This window comes from Ornithorhynchus anatinus, chromosome 13 (assembly GCF_004115215.2).
Source record: "Ornithorhynchus anatinus isolate Pmale09 chromosome 13, mOrnAna1.pri.v4, whole genome shotgun sequence".
NCBI lineage: Eukaryota > Metazoa > Chordata > Mammalia > Monotremata > Ornithorhynchidae > Ornithorhynchus > Ornithorhynchus anatinus.
In genome coordinates this window covers 21,671,504-21,691,039 of record NC_041740.1, presented here as the reverse complement: position 1 = coordinate 21,691,039, position 19,536 = coordinate 21,671,504, and the positions used below count along the sequence as shown (strand labels likewise).

Below are 19,536 nucleotides of genomic sequence, written 5' to 3'. Positions count from 1 at the left end.
TTCTGATTATTAAGGCCTGAATGAAAGATTATTAAATTATGACGAATTCAGCGACGATTAAAGGCCGAAGCGGGGTGGGGGGGGCCTCCGCCGGAGCGCGCAGGCGCGGCGCCGGGCGGGGGAGGGGGCGTGGCCCCGGCGGGAACGCAGCGCGCCGATTGGCCGGCGCCGAGATCTCCCCCCCCCCCTCCCGCCCCGCCCTTCGAGCCGTTGGCTTTCTACGGAGGGCGGGGGGGGGGGGCGGTCCCCGCCGCGCGCATGCGCCGTCCGGCCCGCGTCGTCTGCGCGCTCCTCCCTGCTCCGCGGGCCCCCGGCGCCGTCGCTGCGCGCTCGTTCTCGCCTCGCGCCCGTCATGTCCAAGTCCCTGAAGAAGCTGGTGGAGGAGAGCCGGGAGAAGGGGCTGCCCGAAGTGGACATGTGCGACCGGGGCATCTCCAACCTGCCCGACGTCCCCGGCCTCTGTAGGTACCCGGGGCCCCCCGGCCGGTCCTCTCCTTCCTCTGCCCCGCCCTGACCGGCCCGATCCGCCCCTCGGCCCGCTCCTGCCCCTGCCCGGTCTGCTTCCTTCTCTGCCCCTCTTCCTCCGCTCCTCCCTGACTGTCCGGCCCGGCCCCCGCCCCCTCTTCTTAATTCGTTCGGGTTGGTACCTGTTGAGCGCCGACTGCGTGCAGAGCGCCGTTCCAAGCGCCGGGGGAGATACGGGGTCATCAGGTGGCCCCACGTGGGGCTCCCCGTCTCCAACCCCGTTTTCCAGATGAGGTCACCGAGGCCCGGAGAAGTGAAGTGACTTGCCCGCAGTCACCCTGCCGCCGAGTGGCGGGATTCGAACCCATGACCTCGGACTCCCAAGCCCGGGCTCTTGCCACCGGGCCACGCTGCTTCTCCCTGACCGTCCGGACCCGCCCCTGGCCCTGCCTGGGCTTTGCCCCTGCCCGGTCTCCGGCTTCCTCTGCCCCTCCCTGACCGTCCGGCCCCGCTCCTGGCGCTGCCCGGTTTGCTCGTTCGTTCGGTAGTATGAACTGAGCGTCTACTATGTGCAGAGCGCTGTGCCGAGCGCTTGGGATGGACAGTCGGGCAACAGGTAGAGACGATCCCCGCCGGGTGTCGGGCTCGCGGTCTGGTGTGATTGTCCGATCCCTGCCCTGGGCCTACCCGCTCTGCGCCTTCCTCTGCCCCTCCCTGACTGTCCGGCCCTGCCCGGTCTCCTTAATAATAATAATAATAACAATAATGTTGGTATCCGTTAAGCGCTCACTGTGTGCCGAGCACCGTTCCAAGCGCCGGGGTGGACACGGGGGGATCGGGTCGTCCCACGTGGGGCTCACGGTCTTCATCCCCATTTTACAGATGGGGTGACCGAGGCACCGAGAAGTGAAGTGACTCGCCCAGAGTCACGCAGCCGACGGGTGGCCGAGCCGGGGTTCGAACCCGTGACCTCCGACTCCAAAGCCCGCGCCCTTTCCGCCGAGCCGCGCTGCTCCTTCTTCCTCTGCTCCTCCCCGACCGTCCGGCCCTGCCCCTGGGCCTGCCTGGTTTGTTCCTTCCTGACCGTCCGGCCCCGCCCGTGGCCCTGCCCGGTCCGCTCCTTCCTCCGTTCCCCCCCCACGGCCGTCCGGCCCTGCCCGGTCCGCTCCTCCCCGACCGTCCGGCCCTGCCCGGTCCGCTCCTTCCTCCGCTCCCCCCCGACCGTCCGGCCCCGGCCCCGCCTGGCCTCCTCCCCGACCGTCCGGTCCTGCTCCTCCTCGACGGCCTGGCCTTTCCCGCTCCGCTTCTTTCCGTTCTCCTCCCCGGCGGTCCAGCCCCTTCCCCTTACTCCTCCCTGACGGTGCGGTCCCGCCCCGGCTCCCCGGAGAGAGTCGGGCCGCTCTCCCGACTTGTCGGCGAGCCCTGGTGAATCCCCGGACGGGTAATAAGACCCCGGTACCTGTCGGACGCTTGCCACGTGCCGGGTCCCGGGAAAGACACACCACCGGTTGATCGGACACGGTCTCCGCCCCCACAGGGGGCTCATAGACTAAGGGGACGGGTGTTTGATCCCCATTTTGCGGATGATGAAACGGCCCCAGGTCACACGGGAGGCAGGTGGCGGAAGAACCCGGGTCTCGAGTGGCGGCCGGACCCAGGCCCCCCGACTGCCGGTCCCGTGAGGCCGAAGCCGCTCGCCTGCCTTCCCTCGGGTCGCGGCTCGGTGGAAGGAGCCCGGGCTTGGGAGTCGGAGGTCGTGGGTTCGACTCCTAGCTCTGCCCCTTGTCGGCCGCGTGTCCGTGGGCGAGTCGCTTAACTTCTCTGGGCCTCAGTTCCCTCGTCTGGAAAACGGGGATGAAGACCGTGAGCCGCGCGTGGGACGACCCGATTACCCCGTGTCTCCCCCGGCGCTTAGAACGGTGCTCTGCACCTAGTAAGCGCTTAACAAATACCAACGTTATTATTACCCACCCCCTCCGTTCACACGTAAACTCGCGGAGCCATTCTTCAGTCGCACGTGGAGCAGGGGACGGCACGGCGTCTCTCTGCCTCAAAGCATCGGGATCCTAAACCGGGCACCCTTGTCCACTCTTCCCGCCTCAATGCCGGAGAGCAGAGCCTCCCGGATCAGTCAGTCGTATATTTATTTCGCGCGTACTGTGTGTGGAGCGCTGTACTGACCGCTTGAGAGAGCGGAGTACAAGAGTTGGGAGAAATATACCCTGACCCCGGGGCGCTTATAGTCTAGCAGAGGGTGGGGAGAGGCGTTGTTATAATAAACTGTTGGCAGCTGGGAGCAGATGGGTCAGCGTAGTATACCGGGCCCTGAAGTCACTACGGATTGAGATTATTTTGGCTCTAAAGAGGGAAAGTGATCCCCAGAGGAAGGCTGTCTGCAGCAAGAAAACGAAAATGCCGGAACTAAGGATGTAAGAAGCGGACTCCTTGTATAGAAAGGGAAGCAGGGAAAATCACTTGCCTGGGCTTAGGCTGGGGAAAGGACTGAGTATTTTGCTCTAATGTGGAAATTTCTAGTTCACTGAAAGCTCCTTATAAGGTGTCTGTGTGGAAAAAAGAACACGCTCTGATCAGGGCAACAATTAATGGAACATGAGTTGGGGAAACTGAGGCACAGAGGGAGTGAATACCTGATCACAGTCAGTATCCTCCCACTCACAGGCAGTACTCCTCCCCCACAGAGACCTCCGATTTCTCGATCCCCTCCGATTTTCTCGACTCATCGTGCCTCGCTTCACCTCCACATCCCAACTACCTTCCCTTGATGACCAAACCGGTGCTCCCGACGCCACCCGCTCTACCGAACCCAACTCACTCGCTCCTCCATTCCTTCGTCGCGCTCGGAGCAATAACCCAGCAGCCTGGATCGCCTCCACGGTCCTCCTCCACCTCCTCCTCCTCCTCTCTCGTGCGCAAACCGCGGATTGCTGCCGCCGGAGATGTCGCTCTCAGGCCGACTTTGTCCGCTTCAAGGTTCTTCTTCTGTGCTTCTGCTCCACCCGGCAAAGTTATTTCTCCGCTCTCGTCATCCTCGCCAGTCGTTCCAGACACTTAACTCCCTCCTCAAACCCCCCCCGTCCCCCCGCCTCCCCCGTCCCTTGTCCCCGACGACCTGGCCGCCCACTTTATTAAGAAAATTGACGCTGTCGGGCGTGACCTCCCTAAAATCTCCCCGTCCTTCTCCCCTCCTGTCCCTCTTCTTCAGCTCTTTCATCTTCCCCAGCGGTGTCTCTAGAGATTTCCCGCCTCCTCTCAAAATCCACCCCCTCCACCCGCACGTCAACCCGGTTCCTTCGCACCTTATGAAAACGCTTGCCATCTCCCTTCTTCCCTCCCTAACAGCCATCTTCAACCGTTTACTCTCCGGGGGCCTCTTCTCTACTGCTTTCAAACACGTCCGTGCCTACTCTATCCTAAAAAAAAAAAACCCCTCCCTTGACCCCACGGCTCCTTTCGGTCTTCGCCCCTTCTCCCCCGACTCTTCGGACTCCTTGAACGAGTTCCCTTCGCCCGCCGTCTCAAAATTGTACGCCCGCCGGCTCAAAATCCTCTCCTCCAGTTCTCTCCTTGACCCTCTCCAAGCTGGCGTCCGTCCCCTTCCCTGCCCAAAGGTCACCAATGATCTCCTTGCCGGATTCAACGCCCTCTACCTCTTCCCGATCCTCCTTGCCCTCCCAGCTGCCTCCGACACTGTCGACCACCCCGTTCTCCTGGACGCGTCATCCAACCTCGACTTCCCCGACGCTGTCCTCTCTTGGTTCTCCTCTTCTCTCTCTGGCCTCTCCATTCTCAGTCCCTTCTGTGGGCTCCTCCCCCGCCTCCCAACCCCTAACTGGGGTCCCTCGAGGTTCAGTCCTGGGTCCCCTCCCGTTCTCCGTCTACACCCACTCTCTCGGAGCCCTCATTCGCTCTCCCGGCTTAAACTTCCACCTCTGTGTGGACGCTGCCCGGGTCTCCCTCCCTCTCTGCAGTCTCGCGTTTCCTCCTGCCTCCGAGTCATCTCCCCTCGGATGTCCTCCCGTCACCTCGAGCCTAACCCGTCCAAAACTGAACTCCTGATCTTCCCGCCCGCCGACCTTCCCGTCACCGTAGATGGCACCTCCGTCCTTCCCGTCTCACAGGCCCGTAACCTTGGTGTAATCGTTACCGTTCTCTCTCATTCAACCCGCGTTTTCAATCCACCGCTAAATCCCGCCGGTTCCACCGTCTTGACATCGCTAAAATCTGCCCTCTCCTCACCATCCAAACTACCGCCGCGGTAGTTTAGGCACTTGATCCTATCCCGCTTTGATTTCTTTATCAGCCTCTTCGCTGACCTCCCCGCCTGCTGTCGTTTCCCTCTGTGGTCCGTGTTTTCCCTGCTGCCCGAATCATTTTTCCACGAGAACGTTCGGGACGTGTTTCTCCCCACTCCTCGGAAACTCCAGTGGTTGCCCATCCGTCTCTGCGTCAGACGGAAACCCCTCACCATTTCGTTTAAACCTTACCCACTCCTCTGTCACCCCACTGCCCTCCCGCAACAACCCAGCCCGCGCACTTCACTTCTCTAATGCCGACCCCCTCACCGTACCTCGATCTCGTGTCTCTCGCCACCCGCCCACCCCCTCCCACGTCCCGCCTCTGGCCTAGAAGGCCCTCCCTCCCTGTATCCGACTCTCTCCCCCTTCAAAGCCTTATTGAAGGCCCATCTCCTCCAGGAGGCCTTCCCTCCTTCTCCCACTCCCTTCTGCGTCACCCCCGCCTCCTCCCTTTATTCGTCCCCCTTCTCAGCCCCACAGGACCTGGGTACGTATCTCTAAATAAATTATACGGTCCGTCTCCCCCTCTGGACCGTGAGCTTCTTGTGGGCAGGAAACGGTCCGTTTATTGTTACACTGTCCTCTCCCAAGCGCTTAGGACGGTGCTCTGCACACCGTAAGGGCTCAGTAAAAGCGATTGAATGAATGAATGAAAGTGAAGTGACTTTGCCAGGGTCACCCAGCAAGCAGTCGGCAGAGCTGGGATTAGAACCCGGGTCTTCGGACTCCCCGGCCTCTGCTCTGTCGACTGGGCCACGCTGCTTTGCTATTCGTCCCATCCTCAGCTCAACAGCGGCATTTACATCTGAATTTATTTTACGCTAGACCGTACGTTTGTTGTGGGCAGGAAATGGGTCTGTTTATTGTGACGTTGTACTCTCCCAAGCGCTTAGGACAGTGCTTTGCACACCGTAAGGGCTCAATAAAAGCGATTGAATGAATGAATGAAAGTGAAGTGACTTTGCCAGGGTCACACAGCAAGCAGTCGGCAGAGCTGGGATTAGAACCCGGGTCTTCTGACTCCCGGGCCTCTGCTCTATCCACTAGGCCACACTGTTCAGCTGTTCGCCCCGTCCTCAGCCAAAGAGCAGCGCTTATATCTGAATTTATTTTAATGTCTGTCTCCCCCGCTAGTCTGGAAGCTTCTTGTGGACAAAGGAACGCGTCTACCAACCCTGTCCAAACGCTTAGTGCAGTGCTCTGTACACAGTAAGTGCTCTATAAATATCGTTGATAGGTTGACTGTGAAAAAACACGGCTCTCTGGACTCTCCCCGATTTGAAAGGGTTTGTGAGTTCAGGTTCACTAAGTATCACGAATGATAATAATAATGATGAGGGTATTTGTTAAGCGCTTACTTTGTGCCAAGCACTGTTCCAAGCACTGGGGGAGATACAGGGTCATCAGGTGGGCCCACTTGGGGCGCTCGGTCTTAATCCCCGTTTGGCAGATGAGGAAACTGAGGCCCAAATGACTTGCCCCAAGTCACACAGCTGATAAGGCACAATGAGAAGCGGCGTGGCTCGGTGGAAAGGGCCCGGGCTTGGGAGTCGGCGGTCGTGGGTTCCGATCCCGGCCCCCGCCACTTGTCAGCTGTGGGACTTTGGGCAAGTCGCTTCACTTCTCCGGGCCTCAGTTCCCTCATCTGTAAAACGGAGATGAAGACCGGGAGCCCCACGTGGGACCACCTGATCACCTTGTATCTATCCCAGCGCTTAGAACAGTGCTCGGCACATAGTAGGCGCTTAACGAGTACCGTGATGATAATAATAAGGGGCGGAGCCGGGATTCGAACCCACGACCTCCGACTCCCAAGCCCCGGCTCTTTCGGCTAAGCCGCGCTGCTTCTCGTCTGCTCCTTCCCGTCGCGTAAGAGCCACGGGGCAGCAAACAAATGGCTCTTCTGCTTCCGTGGTGCTTCTCAAGCACTTCACGCCGGGCATTACGTTCGGCAGAATTTTTGGTATTTATAATTGTGTATTATCTCGAACTGCGAGCTTCAGTCATTTCTCGGACGGCTTCTGACTGGTCTCCGTAACTCCAGCTTTACCCTCGCCCCTTTTGTCGGAATTAAGGTGTACAGACAGCTGTCTGTAGCTTATTCCTAGTTCTCCTCCTCACGAACTTTTGATGGCCGCCCGGTTGTTGTCATATCTGGGCCTCAGTTCCCTCATCTGTAAAATGGGGGATTTACGACTGTGAGCCTCACGTGGGACAACCTGATGACCCTGTATCTACCCCAGCGCTTAGAGCAGTGCTCTGCACATAGTAAGCGCCTAACAAATACCGACATTATTATTAAATACCATCTTTGGACCAGTGGTCTTCCGGTTCTCATCCTAGTACAAGTCTCTCCTCCAGAATGTTAATTAAAAAGCCACCTCCTCCAGGAGACATTATCTCCTTCCCAGACAAACACTCCTTAGCCAACACAGTAATTATGCATCCCAATTAATGTGCCGTTTATCAGGCTTTCTGGTTTTCCATCCTCTTTTTCAGGGATGTTCTGACTGATTTTTTAAAACGAGGCTTAAATCTGAAAAAAACCAAACCTAAAACTTAAAAAAAGAAAAATCTATTCTGGCAGTAAAAAAAAATCGATTAAAACCACATCAAGTCCACTTAATGAATCCATCCGAATTCTGCCAAGTCAGTTTAAGTTAATGCCTTTGTGTAGTGAATTGGTAATCATCTCCACTGTCATCGGTAGAATTGCCTCGTATTTCGGGATGGGCTACCTGAAAGGTTCGGTCATTGACGGTGCCATCTGAACATCTTTTTCCGGGGGAATGTTGTCTCATTTTTTTGTTTCCTCCTCTCAAGGAAAAGAGTCCTTGGAAAAGCGATGCCATCTGTAAGCTCTGTTTATCTCCTTTCACCTCAGTCCTCCCCTCAAATCCTAGATTTTGGACGTTGTTAAGTTTGGGATGATGATACGCTCAACGAGTTTACAACCCAGATTAAACATGTTGTCTTAACATTGCCAACAGGTAGCTTTGATGCTGTGGGCTTGTTTAAGCTATTCCGGTCCCTTGCAGTTGCCAGAAAAATATAATATTGCCACAGAAACGTTTGCCAGGCAGATGTCGTGTGTGAATCAAAAATTCAAGCTAAAATAAACTCAGCTTTGGCAATGTAAACCGAATGAAAAACCACTTTTAGCCCCCAGAATGCGTGCAACGTATCCACGTGGGCTTGTTAGGTGTATCCGTGCTCACAGAGTGTTCCCCGCTGTATTCACGTCTTCTTGGGTGTACTCGTTTTCTGGATTAGCGCACACACTGGGAAACACTTAGAACTCAAGTACTGGTGAGGATAAAATGGCCTGGGTGGGGTAAAGATTTTTCTGAAATGTGTAAGTATCGGTAATTTCTGAGGGTTTGTAGTCCATGAGCTGAAAATGTGCAGGTGGAGCCCGTTTGCCACAGTTTAGTTTCAGGGGCACAACCGAGTGTCCTGGAGGACTGCAAAGGGGAGAGACTCACTTTCCTGTAATCCTCGGCCACTGGAAAATCATTCCGGTGACTTCGTCCGTGGCCTCGTTGGCCACAGCAGCATTTCCAGGAGGATAACGGCCTTTATAAGGGGCAGTTTTGGTGGGGTTTTTTGGACTGGTAAGGTTGGCCCTCTGACCTCTCTCCAGGTTTAATAAAAGGGCCGAATAAACTGCTAGGGGAAGAAGGGGATTTCTTCATCACCTCTCCTCCTTTCTACCAGATTAGGAACCTCCGGCTGTGGAGATGAAATGAAATTACCAGCCCATTTGGGAATTCCTACCATCTCTTCTTCAACTGGAGGGTTGAAACCGGAGTTGGCAGTTTGGTCACCAACTGCCGGGAATCGCTAGGCAAGCAGATCGTTGAAGACGTTTGGAGAAGCGACGTGGCCTAACGGAAGGAGCCCGGGCCTGAGTTCTGATCCCAGCTCAGCCCCTTGCCTTCTGCGTGACCTTGGGCAAGTCGCTTACCCTCTCCGTTGCTTAATTGTATTTATCGAGCGCTTATTGTGTGCGGAGCACACGCTTGGGAGACTACGGTGTAGCCGGGTTGGCTGACACGTTCTCTGCTCGCATTCTAGAGGGGGAGACGGATGTTAATATAAATAAATCCATTTCAGATATGTATATAAGTGAGGTGGGGCTGGGGGAAGAGTGAATAAAGGGTGCGATTTCAAGTGTAAGGGCGAAGCAGAAGGGAGCGGGAGAAGAGGAAATAAGGACTTAGGGAAGTCCTCTTGGAGGAAATATGCCTTCAATAAGGCTTTGAAGGAGGGGAGAGTGATCGTCTGTTGGATTTGAAGAGGCTTTGAATGGGGAAAGAATGTTGGATTGGAAGAGGAAGGGCATTCCAGGCCAGAGGCAGGACACGAGCGAGAGACTGGTGGCGAGACAGACAAGGTCGAGATACGGTGAGCAGGTTGGCATTAGAGGAGTGCAGCGTTCTAGTAGAAAAGCAGTCAAGTAAAATAGGAGGGGCCAAGGTGCCTGAGTGCGTGAAAACCGGTGGTGAGGGGGTGGACGGACGATCACTAGAGGTTCTTGAAGAAGATGTAGAAAGATGATCCGGGCATCGGAGTGGGAGAAAGAGGAGGCAGGGTGGTCAGCAAGGAGGTCGATGCGGTAATCAAGGTGGATAGAGGATCAGTGCGTGGATTCACGTGGTAGCACTTCAGATGGAGAGGAAAGGACCTTGAAGAGTGGAAGAAGATGAGGCCTCCCGTGGAGAGAGGCAGCAGGGGAGACGTCGTCATCGTGGGAGAGCCAGGTCTCAGTGACGGCAAGGAGAAGCAGTGACTGTGTCAGGAACGGGTCGGGGATTGGGGGAAGCTTTCCCACGACGGAGCGGGCGTTCCGCAGGCCGCACTTGGCTGAGGGTGGGCTGCGGGGATGGGGGTGGGAAAGGGTGGTATCGGGACTGGATGACGGGGCTGGGGCGGGGGTGGCTCTCAGAGGTCGGAGCGGGGTTGGATGGAGGAAGGTGAGGGACGTCCTGGGAAGGGAAGACAGACGTGGACTGAATAGAGGGAGGGGAATCGAGGGATATCGAGGGTGGGGTCAGAGAGGTTTAAGGGTCGGTGAGGTCGTCAGCAGGAATAACTGCTCAATCCGGGGATCCTGGTCGCTCGGTCCTCGAGAGGGAAGAGACTGATGTGTACGAGTCAACCGCGGACCGGGTTGATTTGAAGGTAGGTAGCTGTTGACGTGAGAAGCAGCGTGGCTCAGTGGAAAGAGCACGGGCTTGGGAGTCAGAGATCATGGGTTCAGATCCCCGCCGAGCTGCCTGTCAGCTGTTGCTTTGGGCAAGTCACTTCTCTGTCGCCTGTAAAATGGGGATTAAGACTCTGAGCCCCACGTGGGACCTCCTCATCACCTTCTATCTACCCCAGCGCTTAGAACAGTGCTTTGCACCGTAGTAAGCGCTTAACAAATACCATCATCATCATATAGCCAGGTCTTCTCGCCAGGGTGGCAGACGGTCACACTTGTTTGCTCCGTATTGAGCCCTGACTGCAGGGAGAGGGAAGATGAAGATGAAGCGTTCGGGAGGGTACAGCGAAATTAACAGACGCGGCCCTCCACCCGTTAACGAAGTTAATAGGTATAGGTGCCCAAGAGGCAGCTGGGGTTGACGAGTGAGGCCCAGATCCCTCCCGCGGATTGAGGGTCCTGTGAAACCGGGTCCGCTGAGCCGCTCCTGGACAAACGGAGACTCATTCGATGATGCACGGCCCTGGTCGTAGCCGGGGCCCACGCTCGAGGGCCGCTGATCTAGTGGGGCTGGAAGTTGGGACGGTTCTGCCCGGGAATTTGGGAGTGATGTCTTCCCTCGTTGCCTCCAGGAGCTCAGGCTCGGATTGTAGCCTAACCCTCCTCGGATGGCTCTGATCCACAAACCGCTGTGACTCCTTGTCGTGTAAGCCTTTACTTGGGCATGATAGCTGCTGGAACTCCCACGTGCGGCTGGGTTATCCAACGGGTCACCGCCCTGGCTGGGGAAAGCGGTCGTCGCCGCAGATTCGGGGCTGAGACCGAAATAAGACTGCTTTCTTTTCTTCTCTCGAGTTTCTTTTTATGATGTTCAACTCGGCACTATATATTGGGCTTGGATTCGGCCTCGAGACCCCAAGTAGAAGCTCCAAGGTGTCCGTCTCTGTGTTCAGAGGCCCTTCCCCAACCTCCGCCGTCCTAGGGGGTCTAAAACATTTAGAGAGGTGTGAGTTCACGGTCCAGTCGGCGATACTCTGACACGCACAGTCGTTTCTTCTCACCTCTCGTGTACTCGGGGCGTCTCCAGATAGGTACTCGATTGTTACCCGATTCTTCGAAAGTGTTTCTTTCGGATCATGAAGGGAGACTTTTCGTTTTCCAAATGGTATTTGCCGAGTGCTTATTGCGTGCTAAGCGCTGTAGAGGTTAATCAGGTTGGACGCAGTCATTGTCCCACCTGGGGCTCACTCTCAATTTCCATTTCATGGGTGAGGCAACTGAGGCATAGAGCGGTTTGGTGAGTTGCCCAAGGTGGCATATGGCAGAGCCAGGATGAAAATCCAGGTCCTCTGACTCCCAGGAGGCCCGCGCTCTTTCCGCCAGGCCGTGCCGCTTCTCTAACGTGCCTCAGAGAAGAATGGACTGTTTGCAGTTTGGCTCAACTCTCGGGACTTTTCCCTCAACGATTTTGTTTAGACACGAAGGCATCACACACTGGTGCTCAAAGCCGCTAGTTACGACGCTCTCATCTGGGTCTTCTTCCTTTCAGAGGGCCACAGGGCAAATATCATCCTTTGGAAGGAGCCTCACCGTCTCCGAGATAAAAATTCTTTCGCAGGTCCCGTTAAGACTCCTCCGGGGTAGTGACTAACCCGGGGGTCAGGCTGTGACTTTTCTTCATTTGTTTCGGCTCTTCTTTAAATCTTTTGTGCCGTCGTAATCTTGCTGAGTTGGGTGTCCTCCTGGGTAGTAAAATCTTTATCTGTGGGTTTCAGCTTACGGTGAAAGCTCTTTCGTGGCTTGCTTAAAAAGTAGTCAGTCGTCTAGAGATATACCTTTTCAGAGGGCCAGGAAACACAGCTAAGAATTTCGGGAATTGAGTAAATTTCAAGACACTGCTCAAGAGGTGGCACGTTCCGTCCTGGGAAAAAGGAAGGAAGAACGGGCAAGGCCCTTTAATCCGTCGAGACCTCCTCTTAATCTCCCATTTTCTAATTAAAGAGAAACGTCTAATTGCTCTCCCTCGGTGGCTTCGTTATTAGTTTTGGGTTCCCTGTTCCAGATCCTGAGACAGTCGGCCCGTAGGGAAACAAGCGAGTGGTGGCCGAAGGATCCTTTTTGGCGGGACGTGACGTTATTCAGGGAGAGACTCCTCCTGGGAGTTTTCTTCAGCGATTTAACGGTTCCCACTTTAGATCCTGACTTCCTCGGGCCCGGCCTGACCCACACTGACGGCCGCTAGGCCGTCTTGGTGATTCGATTCCTTCGCCCTGCTGGAGTGGAGTAAATAACCAGCTGGTGTGGTCCTTCAGAGCGAAGCCGAGGGAAATCAGGAGGCCTAAGACTACTAAGGGGCTGCCTTGTTGTTTATTCGGTCGCGCGTTCTCACGCACGCAGTAGAAGTTGGCTAAAGGGTGAGCTGATGATGGTTTTCGTTCATTCAGTAGTATTTATTGAGCGCTTACTATGTGCAGAGCACTGTACTGAGCGCTTGGAACGGACAAATCGATAACAGGTAGAGACGGTCCCTGCCCTTCGACGGGCTCACGGTCTCATCGGGGGAGACGGGCAGACTAGAACGATAGCGATAAATGGAATCGAGGGGATGACCGTCTCGTTAAAACAATAGCAGATAAATAGAATTAAGGCGATGTACGTTTCACTGACAAAATAAATGGGGATTTTGACGTGCAATCCTTCCCCTGACTCTGTGGCTCAGTGGAAAGAGCCCGATTCTGATCCCAGCTCTGCCGCTTGCCCGTCGGGTGACCTTTGGGGAAGTCCCCTCACTTCTCGGTGCCTCTCTTTCCTCATCTGTAAAATCATATTGATTGAGAAGCAGCGTGGAAAGAGCCCGGGCTTGGGAGTCTAGAGGCCACGGGTTCTAATCCCGGCTCCGCCACTTGTCTGCTGTGTGACCTCGGACAAGTCGCTTAACTTCTCCGCGCCTCAGCTACCTCATCTGGAAAGTGGGGATTAAAGCTGTCAGCCCCACGTGGGACAAACTGATTACCTTATATCCCACCCCAGCGCTCAGAACAGTGCTCGGCACATAGTGAGCGCTTAACAAATGCCATCGTTATTATTATTATTATTATTAGGAGATAGAGCACGGGCCAGGAAGTCAGAAGGTCATGGGTTCGAATCCCGGCTCCTCCTCTTGTCTGCTGTGTGACCTTGGGCAAGTCACTTCACTTTTCTGCGCCTCAGTGACCTCATCTGTAAAATGGGGATGGAGACTGTGAGCACCACGTGGGACAGGGGCCGTGTCCGACCCAATTTGACTGTATCCACTCCAGCGCTTAGTACACTTAGCGCTGAACAGATAGCCTCATTATTTTTATTGTTATTATTACTTGAACTGTGAGGCCCGTGTGGGCTAGAAACAGTGCCCAACATGCCACTTGTCAGCTGCGTGACTGTGGGCAAGTCACTTAACTTCTCTGTGCCTCAGTTGCCTCGACTGTAAAATGGGGATTAACCGTGAGCCTCACGTGGGACGACCCGATTACCCTGTATCTCCCCCAGCGCTTAGAACAGCGCTCTGCACATAGTAAGCGCTTAACAGATACCAACATTAGTGCGATTGACTTGTCTCTGCATTGTGCTTAGAACAGTGTTTGACGAATAAGCGCTTAACGAATGCAAGAATTATAATAACATCAGTCCCCTCAGGATACGGGATGTTTACATATCATTTTTGAGTCCTCGTAACTTGAGTTTTCAACTAGAGAAGCAGCGTGGCTTAGCGGAAAGAGCCCGGGCTTGGGAGTCAGAGGTCGTGGGTTCTAACGCCGGCTCCGCCACTTGTCGGCTGTGTGACTTTGGGCAAGCCGCTTCACTTCTCTGGGCCTCAGTAACCTCATCTGGAAAATGGGGATGAAGACTTCACGTGGGACAACCTGATTACCTTGTATGTACCCCAGTGCTTAGAACAGTGCTTGACACATAGTAAGCCCTTAACAAATGCCATCATTCCGTTAGTCACTGGAGCAAATCACGTGACATTGACCTATCCATCTAGTGGAGAGAATGTCTGGGTCAGGCCGTCTCTTAAAGACTGCAGATTTACAAGGGATGGTTAGTTTTAGGACTTCAGTTCTAAGACTGTGGAGTCTGAGGAGAAAGGAGGTGGCCCCCCCTTCCCCTCATCACTTTTAAAATCAGAAAATAGTTCAGGGGCAGTGTGCAAGGCCTCGGAGAGGACTAAATCGATCGAGTGTTCGGTGCCTAAATGCGTTTGGGCCGTTCAGTGCACCAGCTCGGAAATTTTTGATTCAGGTCAGTCGGCGGTCTCCAGTGCGTAACAACCATCCGGAGAACAGTTGGAAGTGTCCAAAGAGCTAGTTGCCAAGATTCTTGCCCTCAAGGACCTTACAATCTAGCGGGGGAAGCGATCAAGTGGAGGAAAGTGGATAATACTAATAACAATGATAATTGTGAAGCGCTTATTACGTGCCAAGCACTTTTTAAGGGCTGCAGCAGGTACAAGTGAATCAGGTTGGACAAAGACCCTGTCCCACATGGGGCTCACACTCTTAATCCCCATTTTACAGATGAGGTAAATGGGGGCCAGAGATATTAAGCAACCTGCCCAAAGGCACGCAGCAGACATGTGGCAGAGTCGGGATTAATAATAATAATAATAATAATAACGAAATTTAAGCTCTTTCTATGTTTCAAGCATTGTTGTCAGCGCTGGGGCAGATGCAAGGTAATCAAGTTGTCCCACATGGGGTTCACAGTCTTTAATCCCCATTTTGCCGAGGCACAGAGAACCCCGGACCCATGCGCTAGCCACTAAGCCGCACTGCTTCTCGTGTGTAAGGGAGTGCAACCGTTACACTCTGCTCTCCTAAGCGCTCAGTACAGTGCTCTGCGGGGTCAATACGACTGATCGAGGGAGCGCGTAAGTAACAGGATAGGTACACAGAGTTCTGTCTCTTTACTCTCCCGAGCATTAGTACAGTGGTCTGCACAGAGTGAGCACTCAGTAAATATCACCGATGGATTTCGTAAGTGTGGGTTTTACACAAAATCCTGGGATGTAATGGAGGGGATAAATCCGGGCAGGAGCAAATCAGGGAAGCGTCCCCCTGGAGGAGATAAGATTTCGGAAGGGTTTTGAGGATGGGGAGAACTGGTGGGCCTGAATTGGGAGGGAGTTTGAGGGCGAAGGAAGGGCGTGAACAAGGCGGGTGGAGGTGAGAGTGAGACACGGTGAGTTGGTTAGTCCGAGGACCCGAAGAGTGCAAACGGTGTCTTACTGGGAAAAGAATGGATCGGTAGGGGGAAAGAGAACAGACTGTGGGGAGTTTCTGCCAACGAGGAGTGGGGAGGTATGGCCAGAAGGATGTTTTAAGAAGCTCATCCAGGGAGAAGAGAGAATCGACATGGCCCTGGATGGGCGTGGGAGTCGGAAGGACCTGGGTTCTAATCCTGGCTCCACCACCTGTCCGGTTTGTGACCCCGGGCAAGTCACTTAACATCTCTGGGCCTCAGTTACCTTATCGGTAAAATGGAGATTAAGACTGTGAGTCCCATACTGGACCATGTCCAACCGGATTAACTCATATCTACCCCAGTGTTTACCAGTTCCCGGCACGTTGTAAGTGCTTAACAAATACAATAAAAAATATATTCTCTAGAGAAGGGAGCGACTGGAGCCAGGAAGGCAAGGGAGGGGAGCGATGCGGTAATCAAGCCAGGATAAGACGAGGGCAGGCTCTAGCGTGGAAGCCGTGTGGGTGGGGAGGAGGGGACGGATCTTAGAAACGTTGCGGAGGAAGAACCGACGAGATGCAGGGCCAGACTAAATATGGAAGTTGAAAGAGAGGGAGGAGTCAGTAAGAATTCCAAGCACGCGGGCGTCGGAGGCAGGGAGTTTGGTGATGTCGTGAGCTGAAATGGCAGTTAGGCACAAGTGATAATAATGATGATGATGGCATTTAGAGGGGGAGATTTTGAGAGCAGGTCGAGAGCCCCCGAGATGTGACTGGAACGAATCGGAGTGTGACTTGGGGGGTGAGAGGAATTCGGGGGGAAGTTTTGGTTCTCTAGATTGTAAGGTCGTTGTGGGCAGAGAACGTGTCCGTTTATTGTTGTATCGTGCTCTCCCGAGTATTGAATACAGTGCCCTGCGTGCAGTAAGCGCTCAAGGAATACGACTGACCCGACGGAACTCACCCATGGCAGTTTTAATTTTTTCGTCAGAGTAGTTGACGTGATCCTTGGAGCAAGAAAACGGGGGACCGAGCGCTTAAGGAGAGAATTAAGGTCGGGGGTAATTGGTGGGAGCTTGGTATGGGATTCAGTGAGAGGAGAGATGATATTGCTGAATGGAAGCGGGAGATAATAATAAAAATTGTGGTAGGCCCAGTGTGGGCAGGGATTGTCTCTCTTTATTGCTGAACTGTACTTTCCAAGCGTTTAGTACAGTGCTCTGCACACGGTAAGCGCTCAGTAAATATGATTGAATGGTATTTGTGTCACCCTGGGCTGGATAAGAGATAAGTGAGTCCCACGCAGTGGTCACAGCTGAAGGGGAAAGGAAAACAGGTATTGAACGCCTGTTTTGGTGATGAGGAAACCGAGGCACAGAGAAATGAAGTGACTTGCCCAGGCAAGTGGATTAGAACCCCAGTCCTCTGCTCTGTGCTATTTCCACTAGGCTAAACCGCTTCTCCCCGGAGAATGGAGCTACAGGAAATCTGGATGAATTCGATACGGTTGAAATTGCCTCAGCGCCCAGTTCTCCCCCAACCACCCTCCGCAGCCCTAGCGCGGGGGTGGAGGAAGAGTACCGTGGAGGTGATCCAGTGTCGGGGATTGGGAGGCGTGCGATCGGGGGAACGGGGCCGCCTGGGATTCGAGGTCAGAGCAAATACGAACGGTATCCTCTGCCCCGTTGACGGGAGAAGAGGCCTTTTGGGCTGGGAGGAGGAGAACGAGTCTCCTCCTTCCACCTCCCCTCTGCCCAACTCAGTTTTCTTCACCGATGTAGATTCGAACGCGTACTTATATTTAGGCTCGCCTTTCTGAAGCAGTTGTTATTGAATGTGGCAGGACATCGTCCTCTTAAAAGCCAGCAGTGGACTAGGCATCGGGCAGGACGCAACTATTCTCTGTTCTAAAAATGCCAGCGTTTTTCCAACACTTTATCGATTTCTGTCAGCTTTGTTTCCTCCTCCTGGGGCTCTGCCAAGTCGTCTTATCTTGACTCCACACTGTGCTGTGTCAAAGTCGATCTTTGTGTGGGGCTAAAAAAGACAAATCCTGTATTCAAAAGTTTGCCGTGAAAGAAACATAATTTCTTGTAATAAATAAAATGATACAGGTTTGAGTGACGGGGCCGGGAACAAAACGGAGACGGGGTGTTTTCTGTTTTCCAGTACCGAAGGGAAAGTAAGTTTTTTTCTCGTTTTGGGTTGTTTTTTTGATATGACTTTTGTTTGTCTTTATTCTCCAAATTAGACCAGCTACCTGTTTAAAGATATAGGTTGTGAACTTGCCTTTCTTGGAGATTTAAGATGACATTTGAGCTCACTATTCAAAACCCGCTCCAGGGGAATTTGTTGATGGAAGCAAGCGGTAGGCGTCATATCTGCCCGTAGGGAGCTTGCAGTCGAGCACGGGAGCCGAGAAAAGAACTAGGCATATAAAGAACTCTCTTGTTACCCCAATAGCAGATATTCGATCTTTCAGTTCTCTCAACTTTTATCAGCTACACAGAATTTACTGAACACCCACCTTTCTCCACAGGCAAGGACTCTGAGCAGATCAGCCTGTAGAAAAGGTGCCTTGTGTGAGAGCTCGGGACGGAAGGAACTGTAATTATGACATTTATTAAGCACTTTCTATGAGGTAGTACAAGGCTAGCGGATTGGATAGAATTCCTATCCCACATGAGGCTCACGATCTATCTTATCCCTACTTTCCAGATGAGGAATCGCGGTCCAGAGAGGTCAAGTGACTCGTCCAAGTCATCCGGCAGGCGAGGGGCTCTCTCGACTCCCAGTTGGCGATGTTTCCGACACCTGTGCCCTCTTGGCCAGTCCCGCCGTCTCCGCCTCCGAGCTGGAGGCAGGTTATTTTGGGGGGGGGGGGGCCGCAGAGAAAAGGGGTGCACGTGGGACTCGTTTCTGCTTTAGGGCTGGGATCCGAGAATTGCTTTCGGCCCCTCTGTGTTTCGACTGGAAGTGGGATCCAGACATTACTTATTTTTCAGCTAGCCAGGAAAAGGGGCCAGTCCCAATTATAGTGAGTGCCTGATATTTTCAGACATTTCAAAATTTGCTGGCTGTGCGCGAGTTTACTCTACGCCTTGCTCCTCCCCTGTACATATTCAAGAAGGGAAGGTGTGTGACCTCACCTTCTAATAACACAACTAGGGTAAGTCCAGTTGTAACTGCTTGGCTCATCCTGCCCTCCACGCTAAATCCAGAGTGTCCAAAATTCTAAAGAATCTGAAGAATGGGGGAAAAATGTCCCGTTGCCCGGGTAGCCCCTGTGGACAAAAGAAATAAAACAGGAATGATGGCCATCTAAGAAAGTACATTGAGCTCCTCAGCGATGCCATCCGAACCATGGAGCTCCTCAGTGACGCTATCCAAACCACAGTAACATCCTGGTTAGCGCTCTCAATTGGGTCCATAAAAATAAGCAAGACTGCTATTTGAAGAATAATCTCCTAATGGAACTAAGGTTCAGTAATATAGTCCCCAAATTGACCCATAAAATCACAAAATCCCGGGGATAAAAACGTAATGGAGCTATATAATCGAATAGTTTAATCTAAACCAATAAAATATGCTTTAGACCTTTCATGTGCGTATGTGTAAATATTTCGTTTTCAAAGTGAGGGCTTGCGCCTCCTCTTCGGCGACGACTCCTTTTCCTAACAGACAAGGGGTCTCGTCGTGTGTGTCGAGCTATCTGACCCATGACTTCCTCTCCGCCAAATGAAAAGGACCCCTACTCTGCTAATTCTCCCTTACCTCTTGGTTGCTGTTGGCACCGGGGACCGTTCCCACCTACCTTGGCTGCACCCCTAGTTCTCTCTTCCTACCTCTCTGGCAACACTTTTTCAGTTTCGTTCATTGGCTTTTTGTCCACCTTTCACTTCCCCCCTGCCAACACCGTGTGGTCCCCATTTTATTTTATTAAATGCGGGTTTGAAGAAAATCACCTCAACAGCCCCAATCTCTTGAATCAATATTTGAGCGCCTACGATATACAGAGTATTTCTCACCAAATCTACCCGGCAAGCCCTGACGGGTGTCCTGCCTCTCCCTTAAGCCCCTTATGTGGCGTGACCTAGTGGATAGAGCTTGGGCCTCCAGGAGTCAGGAGGTCACGGGTTCTAATCCCCGCCCCGCCACTCATCTGCTGGGTGTCCTTTTGCAAGTCACATCACTTCTCTCTGCCTCAGTTACCTCATCTGTAAAATGGGGATTGAGACTCTGAGCCCCACGGGGGACAGAGACCGTGCCCAATCCAGTTTGCTTGTATCCACCCCAATGCTCAATACAATGCCTGGCACGTAGTAAG

The 19,536-nt window shown here is 53.6% G+C and overlaps 1 protein-coding gene across 3 annotated transcripts in view; it reads left to right on the top strand.

Annotated features, from left to right (window-relative positions):
* The first annotated feature begins 271 nt into the window (after positions 1-271).
* The window catches only part of RSU1 (Ras suppressor protein 1), a 200,171-nt gene continuing 180,906 nt past the window's right edge, over positions 272-19,536 (top strand). For 2 of the 3 annotated variants that reach the window (XM_029077785.2, XM_029077784.2), the window contains exon 1: positions 272-461. In XM_029077785.2, coding sequence (XP_028933618.1) covers positions 353-461 — 109 coding nt within the window. In that variant the 5' untranslated portion in view covers positions 272-352. Of the gene's footprint in view, positions 462-3,407; positions 3,457-19,536 lie in introns of those variants that run through there. The other variant, XM_039913889.1, reaches the window with a different exon arrangement.